The 12,673-nt window shown below is 33.9% G+C and overlaps 1 protein-coding gene across 1 annotated transcript in view; it reads right to left on the bottom strand.

Annotated features, from left to right (window-relative positions):
* Positions 1-12,673, bottom strand: part of CADM2 (cell adhesion molecule 2) — a 244,143-nt gene that overhangs the window by 160,290 nt on the left and 71,180 nt on the right. The window contains exon 3 of the mRNA XM_060099800.1: positions 1,962-2,114. Within this exon, the coding sequence (XP_059955783.1) occupies positions 1,962-2,114 (153 nt within the window). The remainder of the gene's footprint in view (positions 1-1,961; positions 2,115-12,673) is intronic.

The raw sequence follows: 12,673 nt of genomic DNA, 5'->3' as shown, positions 1-12,673 counted from the left end.
ATGTCTGTGTAAATATGCCTATGTGTGTGTATATTATCCAGAAAGCATTTAAAATGCATTTAAAGTAGTTTTTTTTAAATTAACTTTTACCTGCAGAAATACTCTTTGTAATCTTAAAAACAACCATATTTTAAGATTTACAAGTGTGGGGATTTAAGACAGTAGATTGTTTGCATTGGGCTAAAAAAAATCCACAAAACATATTTTTTTCATTCTTTAGCAAACTGTGATTTAACCAAATTAGCATATTTCATTACTGATTTCAGAATTCTTAAATCTTAAAAAATATTGTTATCCTCTGTGTACTATTTTCTAGAAAATGCATTCTGGAATAAGGGATTCATTAATAATTACAACTATACTTATTTTTCTGATTCTTCTAAAGTAGAGAATGTCTCTTGATGTCATTTGTATTAGAAATGTAACTGCAGTTTTGTGGAGCATGATATGTATTATTTTTAATGCTAGTTAATGCTAGCTACTTATTACCTTTTCTAGCCCAAATCATCCAATGAATAAGCAGATAACTAATATTCAGAGATAGACATTGATGATTTAAATAATAGAACATTACACATTTTGGAGGCAATAATATTCTGCTGTCATGACAGAGGTTTATTAAAATTTCTTCTAAAAGTATTCAATAATAAAGGCAGACTGAAAGTTACTTTATTGTACTATTTAATTCAGTTTGAAAAGAATAAAATGTAAGAATGTTGGAAGGCGCCAATAAAAGAAATACAAACTAAAACAGCAAGAACAACAAAAATAAATGACAGATCAACATACTCCATTAGCTGGCTAGTTTTTTTTTGTTGTTGTTGTTCACCTTCATATAGCTTTAAAAAAAAGTCACATCACCATTTAATAAACTGAAATTAGCCACTTCCCTATTTCTTGGGGTCTCAAGTTGGCTCTCTACAGAACAATACATTAATCTTAGGCAGCTGCTATCCTGAGATACTCCATTTAGTGGGTGTATTTTGTCCTTAATGGCAAACTTGTGAAGATTTTTATACAATAGTCCCAGTGGGACTTGCAAAGAAACATATTTCATATCCTATGTACAAAACCAATTCACTAGCAGGATTAACTTTAATATTCTCACCCAGAAGAACAGCATGCATTAGTTCGTTTAAATGCAGTGTTATGCCTTTATCTATCAAAAAAGGAAGGCAAGCTAGGAGCAAAAAAAAAAAAAAAAAAAAAAATCAATCTTTAAATTCCTCTAACTTGTTCAGTACACAGGTGTGTTTCAATGAACTCCAGCAATTTCAGCTGATTGGGCCACTGATGTCTGTGGAATCACAGAGAGCTGTGAGCTGCAAGCTTATTTCCTCAGAAACTATGAATGTATTGCTTTTTGGTGTCATTATAACCTTTAGAAAAATGGCCCGATACTTAGAGAATAAAAAAAAAAAGAAGCTACAAGCTGCATGCGCAAGCGACATTATGTACTTTATTTAGTAATCTAGAAAACTACAAAGCTAAAAGGCAAGAAGACAAATAGAAATGTTAGGGTCATTTAAATACACTAAAATACACAAATGGTAATATTTGGAAGCAAATATATATTAGGGAAGATCCCATTAGGTGACTGATGATAAGGTGGAGGAGCATCTGATAGACACATTGAAGTCATTATGTTCATTATTCTATCACTTTATAAAAGGATTACCATGTGTACAATCTAGAGATGATTTGACACAAAGGAATTTAGTTGAAAATCAAGAAACCTGGTGTCTATTGCTGGCTAAGAAACAAAATGGCTGTTTGCTCTTGGGAAGTCATACAAATCTTTACACCTCCCTTTATCTATTATAAAATGGGGGAAATGACTAAGTGATTTTTTAATGCTTTTTGATGATCCTCAAAGTGTAGATTTGTTATTGAATCATGTTGCTGTAGTTTTACACATCTCTCTGGCTTGAGATCACATGGTGTTAGTCCCTTGCACTTACCCAGAACAGTGAGATAGGCCTTGGAAGTTTTGACAGGCATTGTAAATAAAGAACAGGTGTACTGTCCTTCATCGGAGAGAGAGACATCACTGACGCTGATACTCAGTTCATGCCAGGAAGCCCGAACCAGCTCGATCCTATTGTCCCTTAAAGCTGGAAAAAGAAAATACTGAAAATGTGAATAACAACATTAGGAAAAGTTGCTACTGTTAGACACACTACTACTGTTGTTACTGATTCTTCTAAAGTACTGTTGCTACTGTTAACACAATAAACATTTTCTTTGGCCATATGTCTAAATCTGGTTTCCTGAAACGTTTTAAAGGAAGGTTTAAATATATTGAAATATTTTATCAGATTTAAAAATCAAAGTAGAATTAAATGTTCCTTAATATTCTGAGAAATAACTTTTTAATTAAATTATTGCATCTAGTAAGCACAATACCTTGGATGAGGTAGATATTGATGGTGACAAAAATGGCTTTCCTTCACAAAGTCTTTCATGAGTTGTCAGTACCAAGAAAAGCTGTAAACAACAAAGTTCACTTCTATGCCCAGATGAATTTGGGAAAACTATGACTGCTCAATTCCTTCCAGGAAACCAACAATGAACCTTAGCATATTGAAAGTTCTCTGCAGTAGAGACACCTGTTAAGCTTTTTTTTAAATCAGAGCTAACTTTCAGCTGAAAAACACCTGTAGTGTACCTGACGTTAAATTTGCTCTGACTAGTTTGTGCCTCTGCTGTACTGTCTGTTAAATACTTTTAATATATTCTTTGGTTCAAACCACCTTTTCTATCACAGAACACTTGTTTTCACAGATCTCTTAAGCATCTTGCTTATTTATGCTTCTTTTAAATCATTTTTGGAAAAGCATTAAAAAACTTAAATATCACTATATGCTCCACTAAGGACAGGTATAAAACCAGGAATTAAGTAAGAGGTGACTAAAGGAGTACTCTGAAAGGTAGAAAGAGGAAAGGGGACTGGTTAGTGATACCAGAATCTAAGGAATAACACAGTGTCTCTCTAACCAATTGTAAAAGGCATTTGAAGCCTGGCTTCTCTCAACCATAACCTAGCAACAGAAGGTGGCCTAGGTAGACTCATTTTATCGCAGAGCAAATGGGATTCCCACCAAGAACATCGGGAGAGCCTGGGCCACACCCAAGGGGAATCAATCGGGAGCATCACTGTCATGGAAAGCAATCTCTTTTTCCATTGGGCTGGAGACTCCCCTTCCCTACTGAGAGACTATGGTCAATTGGGCAGCACAGGCAGGGGTCAATCCTTCTATAACAATTACCCAGCCCTTGAAGTGATCTTTGATGAGCTAAAGAACCATTTATCCCACCTAGAGCCATCAGGAGGCCTTGCTTCCTTAGGTGGCACAAGTAGGGATCAGTACAACTCCCGGTGGAAACAGACAACTCAAAGTGACCAAATAGCACCACAAAGGCTCTGAAAATTAAACTGTTGGTGGAACCATAGCCCACAAATGTAAGCCAGGACCTGTGTGCTGAACCTAAATAGAATAGAAGATGTAAATAGTATCCAGAGTCTCCTAACACAATAACCAAAATGTCCAGGATGTGATAAAAAAAAGAATTACTGGTCACACCAAATACCAGGCAAAACATAACTTGAATGAGAAAAAAATAATCCACAGATGCTAATACTGAGTTGAAACGGATGCTAGAATTATCTGACAGAGAATTTAAAGAAGCCATCATAAAATTACTTTAAAAAGCATTTACTAATTATCTTGAAACAAATACAAAATAGAAAATCTCAGCACTCTAAAGAAGTTATTTAAAAAAATAACCAAAGGAAAGTACAGAAGTCAAAAATACAACAACCAAAATAAAAACTCACTGGATTGGATAAATAGTACAACGAGACAACAGAGGACAGAATCAGTGAACTTAAGAACAGATCAATACAAGTCACTGGATCTGAACAAGAGAGAGAAAACAGAATGGAAAACCAACGAAAAAAACAAAAAAATCAGAATCTTGGGGACCTGTGGGACAATAACAAAATATCGAACATTGGTACCATATAAGTCCCAAAAGAAGAGAAAGAGAGTGAGGTGGAAAGAATTTAAGAAATAATGGGCAAAAACTTCACAAATTAGGCAAAAGAAATAAACGTACAAAATCAAGAAGAGGAGCAAACTCAAACAGGATAAACCCCAAAAGGTCCAAATCAAGATACAGTGAAATTAAACTCCTGAAATCCAAAGAAAAAAATCTCAAGAGTAGCCAGAGAGAAAGACATATTACCTATAAGAAAACACCATTTCAAATGACAATATATGACCTCATTTGAAATTATGGAGGTCAGAAGCAGTGGCACGTTTTTCAAGTGCTGAAAGAAAAGAACTGTTGATCGTGAATTCTTATCCAGTGAAACCAACGTTCAGGAATCAAGGGGAAATAAATATATTTTTAGAAGGAGGAAAACTAAGAACATGTTTCTCTAGCAGATCCGTCTTAAAGAAAAGTTAAAGTTCTTCAAACAGAAAAGAAGAAATTTTGAAGCATCAAGAAGGAAGAACAAGTGAGAGAACAAAAAATATGGGTAAATACAATATAGACTACTCTGCTGCATTTTTCTGGCTATATGATGGTTAAAACAAAAATTATACCATCAACTGATGCAGTGTTCAACATGTAAAGAAGGAATAGTCAAAACAAATAAAAAGTGTCAGGGCAAAAGGACCTAATGGAAGTAAGGTTTCCATACTTTACCAGAAGTGGTAAAACTGGTAGACTGTGATAAGTCATATATGTATAGCATTTCAATACCTGGAGCAACTACTAAGAAAATATACAAAGTGATACATTCAGAAACTCTATAGATAAATCAAGATGAAATCCTTTTATATAGTGTCTTGAAATAACTAAAACTATAGAGATGGAGAAAAGATTAGTTCTTACTGATGGTGAAGGTTAGTAAGGGATGGAGGGGAGTGGGAGTGATATGAGTGTGGTTATAAAACTACAGCACAAAGGACCCTTGTGGTGATAGAACCGCTTTGCATCTTGACTATGGTGATGGATACACTAACCTACATATGTAACGAAACTGGATAAAACTAAACACACACACATACACACACACACACACACACACAAACACAAACGAGTACATGTAAATCCAGTGAAACTCAAATAAGGTTGGTGAACTATGTCAATGTCTATTTTCTAGCTGTGATATCTTTCCAAGATGTTATTTGGGTAGAGGGTACATGGATTTCTCTGTATTATTTCTCACAACTGGGTATGAATCTACAATAATAACTCAGCTTAAAATATTTTATGCACATTAGATGGAATGGGGAAATGGTTTTGATATCAAAGTTTGAAACTCATTATATACATTTGCCACAGAGTAAGAAGGGGATCCCAAGTGCCATATATTCTTAAATTGCCTATACCTTTCCTCTATGCTTTGTGAGAGGAGCAGGAAATTTAAAAATATATTTGGTAAAATTCTAAATTTTCATGATTTTAAATATACTTTAAAAATCATCCTCCCAGTTACTCAATAACACATACCTGAATGACTATAGTCCATCTATTACCATTCTTTGTTACCTCTAATTTCATAAGGAGACATACATTTGCAAGCATTTTCAAAACTGATTTTTATTGACTATAAAAATTAAGGAAGACTGAGTACAATGGTGTTTGTGACTCCACTAGGTTACAGCGGACTTTTTATAAAAATGTCTATTTTGTACTCTATCTCCTACACTCCCTATTATATATGGCCTTGTTCAGCTGCTAGAGGAAAACAGGGGGACACAGATTTGTCATTTCCCCAATAGGACCTCATGCTATACCAACTACTTTTCAAAGGTATGATTTATTTAAAAAATATTTATCACATATTTCTTGTTTTTTAATAAAAAAGAAGTCTCCAAAAGGGAAAACCTCAGGTTCCTGCAATGATACTGTGTGGGTAAAACATGTTACTCACCCCCTGTGTTCAATTTCATTTCTTCTAACACAGGTCGCACTGACAGAGAGACAGAGCTTACAATTTTCAGTGAATCTTGGCAAAAGGAATTTAACTCTCTTTTGGTCAGACTATTTTATGGAAACTATATAATATATTATATATATATATATATAAACTATATAACTACATAATATCACTGAAGTCAAACTGAATTACTCAATGCATACAAATAAAAAATGTTTATATTTAAACCATTTGTGTGGAGTAATGCTAAAAGCACTGACTTTGGTATCAGAAGATCTGCTTTAGGCACTTATATGAGGTCAGGTTTCCTGTGGATAATAATTCCTGATTCATTTCCATCTTTGCGTTATGAGAACTATGATATCATGTTATATGTAAAGTGATTTAAACAAATGTGCAATGATATATTAAAATATTTTAGGTTTGGAATCCTGATGAGAACCTAAATATTTAAAGTCCGAAATGTCTCGATTCAGCTTATCAAATCATATAACTTTTTGAGTTGTTTTATAATTACTACTAGGTTTGACTAAAAATTAGGCTCTGAAAAGTAGAATATATGTATTTTAATGTAAGCTCTGTCATTGGTTAACCATATCAATAGGTAAGTCACTTATTGTGTACCCCAGTCTGCTGAGTATTAGGCAGAGATAATAACAATGGAGTGAAGGTATAAGGTATATGGTTTACAGAAATGAAATACATGAATAGATATTCAAAACCTGAAAACATATTCCCAAAAGGGAAGAAAGTGACACAGTTAGCAAAGGGATTATTTATTGCATAAATTTCCTTGATAATTCATTTGCCAAAAAACAAAGAGCTGCCTAAGGAAATTTTTATTGGACTGAACATTTTATTTTATTTTATTTTAGTAGCTATAAACATTTTTTATTATAGAGAAGTTAAGTGATTTCAAGATTGGAAAGTGTCCATTGTATTTGGACAGTGTCAGTGAGTTTGGCTATATCATGAGAGGGTTGCTAAGAAGGAACCAGATTGCACTCTTGGATGAGAAGAGTAGGAGACAGTCCAGGGTCAGAAGGAAGAGAGGGTATTTTTCTGGAAGGAAAAGACTGAATCATATTTATAGGCTCAAGAGAAAGGGGATCAATAATGGCATGAAAAATAGAAACGGCATCTCTGGTACAGATATCTTCAGGGCCTGTTCTCCTAGCAGCATCTCCCCACTTCCCCCTCACCAGAGAAATCCCTTTGGACTGAACATTTTAAACAAATCTTACATCCACAGCATTTATCTTTTCAAGTTTGTAAATACTTATGATGTCATCTGCAGTTCTCTTTATCACAGCATTTTAAGTATGAAAGAAAAAAAAAAAGGAAACCTTTTAAAGTCCAAAGAGGGGTGAAATATAATTCAATGGATTCCCTGTGAGCAGGATCCTTGTCTTGCTCATCTCAGCACACCCTGCATCCTAACTATCTGCACAGCAAGTTTTCAGTGAATGACTATTGAATTGAAACTGAGAGCCAAACTCTGTCTGTATATGATAAGAGCAGAGTGAAAAATAACTGAATTAGGAAGTCCTCTTTGATACATCCTCCATGCGAGAAAAGCCCCCAAAACAAGAAAAAAAAGTGTCTTGTTTAGACACTGTTGAGCATAAAAGACCTAGAAACATCATGCTGCAAAATTTTTTTTTAAAGTGATCATTCATTGAACAATTATTTGAAATACTGAATGAGTGATCTCTGAAGCTACTGTTGTGTTACCTTATGGTTTCCAAATGAACACAAAAGGTAGTAGAGACTCAGAAATAATCCATATTTTCTACAGAATAAGTTGCATATATTTATAGTGAACCTAAAAAGAAGAATCCTAATATTGTTGGTTGCAGTGAATTCAATCTTTTTAAAAAAAAAGTGCTTTCATTTGAGCACAAAGAATGTTCATGATTATCTAATTTCTTTTTTTTTTTTTTTTTGCGGTACGCGGGCCTCTCACTGTTGTGGCCTCTCCCGCTGCGGAGCTCAGGCTCCGGACTCACAGGCTCAGCGGCCATGGCTCACGGGCCCAGCCGCTCCGCGGCATGTGGGATCCTCCAGGACGGGGGCACGAACCCGTGTCCCCCACATCGGCAGGCGGACTCTCAACCACTACACCACCAGGGAAGCCCATATTTAAATATCTTTAAAAAAAAAATAGAATCTCAAACATTTCATTGAAAGAAATAGATTTTAAACATTATCCTAGGAATAACTGAAGAGAACAAATGAGTATGTGGAATAAAAGAATGAAAGGTAATTGTTCACACACCATAGAGATTCAAATGAGCTAATGAGTTAAAAGTAGGTTACTCTGAGGCCACACCTCATCAGCTATTAGGTGCCTGCCATCCACTGGTGAGGTGATTTAACAGTTCAAAACGCTGAACTCTAGAGAATTTAATCTTAGCTGAAAATAAGAAGCACTGACCAATGAGTGAGAATTTATTAAATAGTGCTTAACACTGGATAAAAATTATTTTCCCAATATATCGTTGGTTCTAAATAGTTCGTCAATCATACAAATGCATATTTAGGATTTATGCTGGGTAAAATAAAAATTCCTAAGACGATTACTTGGAGAATTTTACACACATTTTATACTGATTTCTAACAAAAGTTACTGGCATAGTTAATAAGTTGTATATTAATTAGTTTTAAACCAAATTAACTTAATAATATTAGTACTATTGAATTTATCTGACATTATTCATTTAAGAGCCTAATAGCAATTTGTATACACAAAATTGTATACAAATTGTATATACTTGCATTAATAGTTTTCCTTTCTTAAGTGTTGTGATCTTTATAAAGGTGATCACATACTTCTTGCCAGAAGCATTTTCAAATATGTCTAAGTTCGTTTCTAGTGAGTAATAATTTATGTCACACTTTAGGGTGCTTAAATAAAGATAAAAAACATATTTCATTATGTAATCATTTTAAGAGACTATTAAAATGCCGCAAATCACATCATTGTTTTTGCATTTTTTCTAGTTCACCCATTTGACCTAAAACTTTCCCAAATCAGGATTATACCTCTTTATATTTATATTTATAAATATTTATATTTATATTGTCTACAAGGATTTACACATATCATGATTCATGTAGATATCCATTAAATTGTATTGTATTAAATTTAATATGTGGGTCATCAGTCTTTTATATATAATAATAGTCTATAATTGTACATATTAACATCATTTTAGAAAATTCCATATATTAAGTGAATATTATATGCTGAAAGATTTTTATAATTCACTATATTTTACAGACAAGTACTAAAGGAAAAACATACATCAAGATGATAGAAGTCATTTCAAGTGGCTACTTAAATTCTCAGGGTCAGCATGTTTCTAAGAGCATACCATCCTACACTCATAGGCTTTAGCTGAAGCAATCACTGCACATATTTAGAAGTTTTTATAAACATATTACTTTCCAACCAGTAATTTCCATCTTGTAAAGTAAGTTTAACATCACTGGTGTGATGGAATTTCAAGAACAATAGGTATGTCAGTCTTCATTCTCCTTGTTCTCAGCTCAAGTCCCATGCAGGTGTCCCCACTTGATTCTTACAGGGAATTTAGATATGTCAGTACAATAAGCCAAGTTCTGCCTAGGGAAAGATATATTGAAGAATGCTGTATATGGACTTTGATTCAATATCAAATTTCAGTGTTGTTTGTTGACTAATAATATAATCCTTCTCATGATTCTGACTTTGTTGTTTTAAGGTTGCCCAGACCAGCACTTCTTTGTTTCCCAACTTCTGCAAACAGGCTTGTTTTCTCTCCGAACACTGTCCACTTAGACCTGTGCTAACTGCCTACTCTGCTTTGCCCCTACTGATTTCTCTAGAACTGATCACTAACCAAAGTGACTCAGGCAATCTGCTAACCTTGTTTTATCAGCTGAAATGTCTACTATCCCCAAGGGTAAAAACTAGGACGAGGAATTAAAGCTTCAGTGAGGTCAACTTTGTTTTGGTGTACCAGAATATTGTTTTGCTAATTAAGTCTGTATCTTAATAAATCAGAGAGGAAAAATAAGTCAAATAGGCTCTAATAAAGTTTCAAATGGGCCAAAGATTGAGAGCTTAACTCTTGTCAGACCTCACAATTAGTATATTGACATGTATGATGTCAAAATATGCCTCTAGACATTGTAAAACAGACAAGATAAAGAAGGACATCTAGCCATTCTTACTCTTATTATAAAAGTGTTATTTTATTTGTTAACAGCCCAAATGTTTTATTTGTGTAAATAGTATAATCATATACTGATTACATTCAGTATATGTTATTTGTAATAGTACTATGGACTGCCAGAAATAAAGGAGTTAAAACACACAGACAGAATAAAATATCAAGCTAGTGAATCCTTTTCTGTTTTGTTCTTTTACAGTCATACAACACAAAACAATCTAAATCAATCTTCTGGAAAATTGGTAAAAACAACCATTACTCCAGAGCTGATATTTGGTATACCAAGTTTCAGTTGGGACTGAGTTTTTACTAAAACCACAGTAAATGGAGTTTTAGAATAGAAATTCGAACAGAACCCAAGCAATAAATCTGGAAACTGTGTCACTATTTGAAGGAAGTTTTTCCAGTGGTAGAATTTCAATTTTTAAGCCCCAGCTTTTCTTACTTCAAATGTATAAAAACAAATAGTCATTACTCTCATCCCTATATTTGTAATCTGTTATTATGAAACACTTGAAAAAGCAAAATGTTACCATGCCTAAAATGTACCAAAAATTAATAAACTTGGGTATGGAAAATTTATTAATATGTTTGAGGAATGAATAAAAACTCCATGGTATTTCTACTTGCCATCTTCTTGTCTTTGTTAAGGCTTGCCCCTCTTCCTCAGAGTGTCCTCCACATGACATGTCCAGAGGGAAACCCTTTTTCTTTTTCACTCTATTAAATTTCTAAAGCTCTGAACATAGACTGGATTCTTAATACACCTATATACCTACCCAATTTTCTGTTGAGTAAGGTAACTTTTAAACTGTGTGTCATGTAACATAAGGCCCTAAAGATCAGAAATATGTTCACTTTTCTAGTCTATTTCCCCATCCCTCCTCAAAATGCCTAATAATTTAGAAATACCTGAGCATTTGTTCAAATATGGTGAGTAATCCGTACCTCTTTACCTAAAGGCATATATTCCCTCTGCATGTCTCCAGTTCATACTTTTCACTCAAGCTAATTAACGTATTGCTTTCTTGGTAAATTCTTTCATACTGTCCACCTCCAGCCACATTCACTCCTTCCTTTAGGTTTCCAGGGCAGGAATGTACATGAAGCTCAATAATAATTTGTTGAGCTAATGAGAGAGTAAAAGTGAACATTATATGGTCCATTGTTCATATACTGATATGTACCATTTATCTTACTATATGGTAATCTCCTGGAGCATCCAGCCATGGATGAGACTAATTCCTCCTGCCCACAGACACTAGCAAGGTGCTCTGAATATAATTTCCATCTCTCCATTGGATAAGTGAGTGAATGAGCAAGTGAAAGCTGAAAGCACAGAGAATAAATAAAATGGCAGGTGCACCTGGTGAATCATTTCATATGATAAGTCAGCAGAGTACGCTCTAGAAAGGTGACATATATTTACATGACAATGACTTTGAAAATTTATGTTCTAATAGATTCCTTGCACCTGATAAATTTTCATTTTGTAAAATTTGACTTAAAAGGAGTTTGTAGCTTTTGATTTTTAGTTTCTAACTCTTTAGTTTTTTCTCACTTACGTCGTATCAAAATATCACTAATAGAGACCAAAATTTAAAAAATAACATATAATAAATATTTTCATAATTCAAACAAAACATTTTTCTAAGACCCTATTCTAAATATCTTTCTGTATATTGATATAATTTGACCTAAGTAACTGAAACTTAAAATAATCTAAGACAGTTGAGTTGTCATCTCGTACTTTACAGTGGCCTAGGCCTGTAAATCTTCTAAACTTATGGATTCAGACATTGAAAATTTACTACTTCTCTTTAAGATTGTAAGTAGGCTTATCTTATTCCTACTTTCACAATGTCATATGGCAAAAAGAACTCTGTAAAGCCAAAGCAACTGTCTAGAAATCATTACACCCACTAATTTTACAGTATGGATTTGCTTTCAGATGAAGGGTTGCATTTCAGTTGTTTAAAACACAGGAAGTTTCTTTAACGTGTAACAGTAAAGGACTGCTCAAGGTCGTTGGTGGAGGACAATTTACACTACACGAGCATCAATGATATACACTGCCATCTTCATCTCATGACTGTGAAAGTCTCCTGAGAGAAAGTGAGCCTGGGGAAGCATGTGTACAAAATTTAATGGCAGAGGCCTGGAAGCACACATACCACACACACACCATTCCATGTCCAAGCACATGGCCATACTTCAAGAGAGACTGGTAAATGCAGTCTGGCTGTATTCATAGGAAGGAGCGATATTAGTGAGAAGTTAGTAGTTTCTGCCTTGCTACTGTAGGCTTATTTGTACTACTATATCTATACATGCTAATGTTTCTATAAAAAATTAATGTAGATATCCAGAAATGATAGAAAACAATAGATAATGTATTTCTCTAAAATAGTCATAATTTCAGTGTGTTTTGGTACAAAAATTCTACCTAGTTATTAAATTATGAAAAAGAATTACCAATCTATTACTTATGAACGTGTTC

This window comes from Mesoplodon densirostris, chromosome 5, assembly GCF_025265405.1.
Source record: "Mesoplodon densirostris isolate mMesDen1 chromosome 5, mMesDen1 primary haplotype, whole genome shotgun sequence".
Lineage (NCBI taxonomy): Eukaryota > Metazoa > Chordata > Mammalia > Artiodactyla > Ziphiidae > Mesoplodon > Mesoplodon densirostris.
This window is presented reverse-complemented; position numbering and strand designations above follow the sequence as displayed.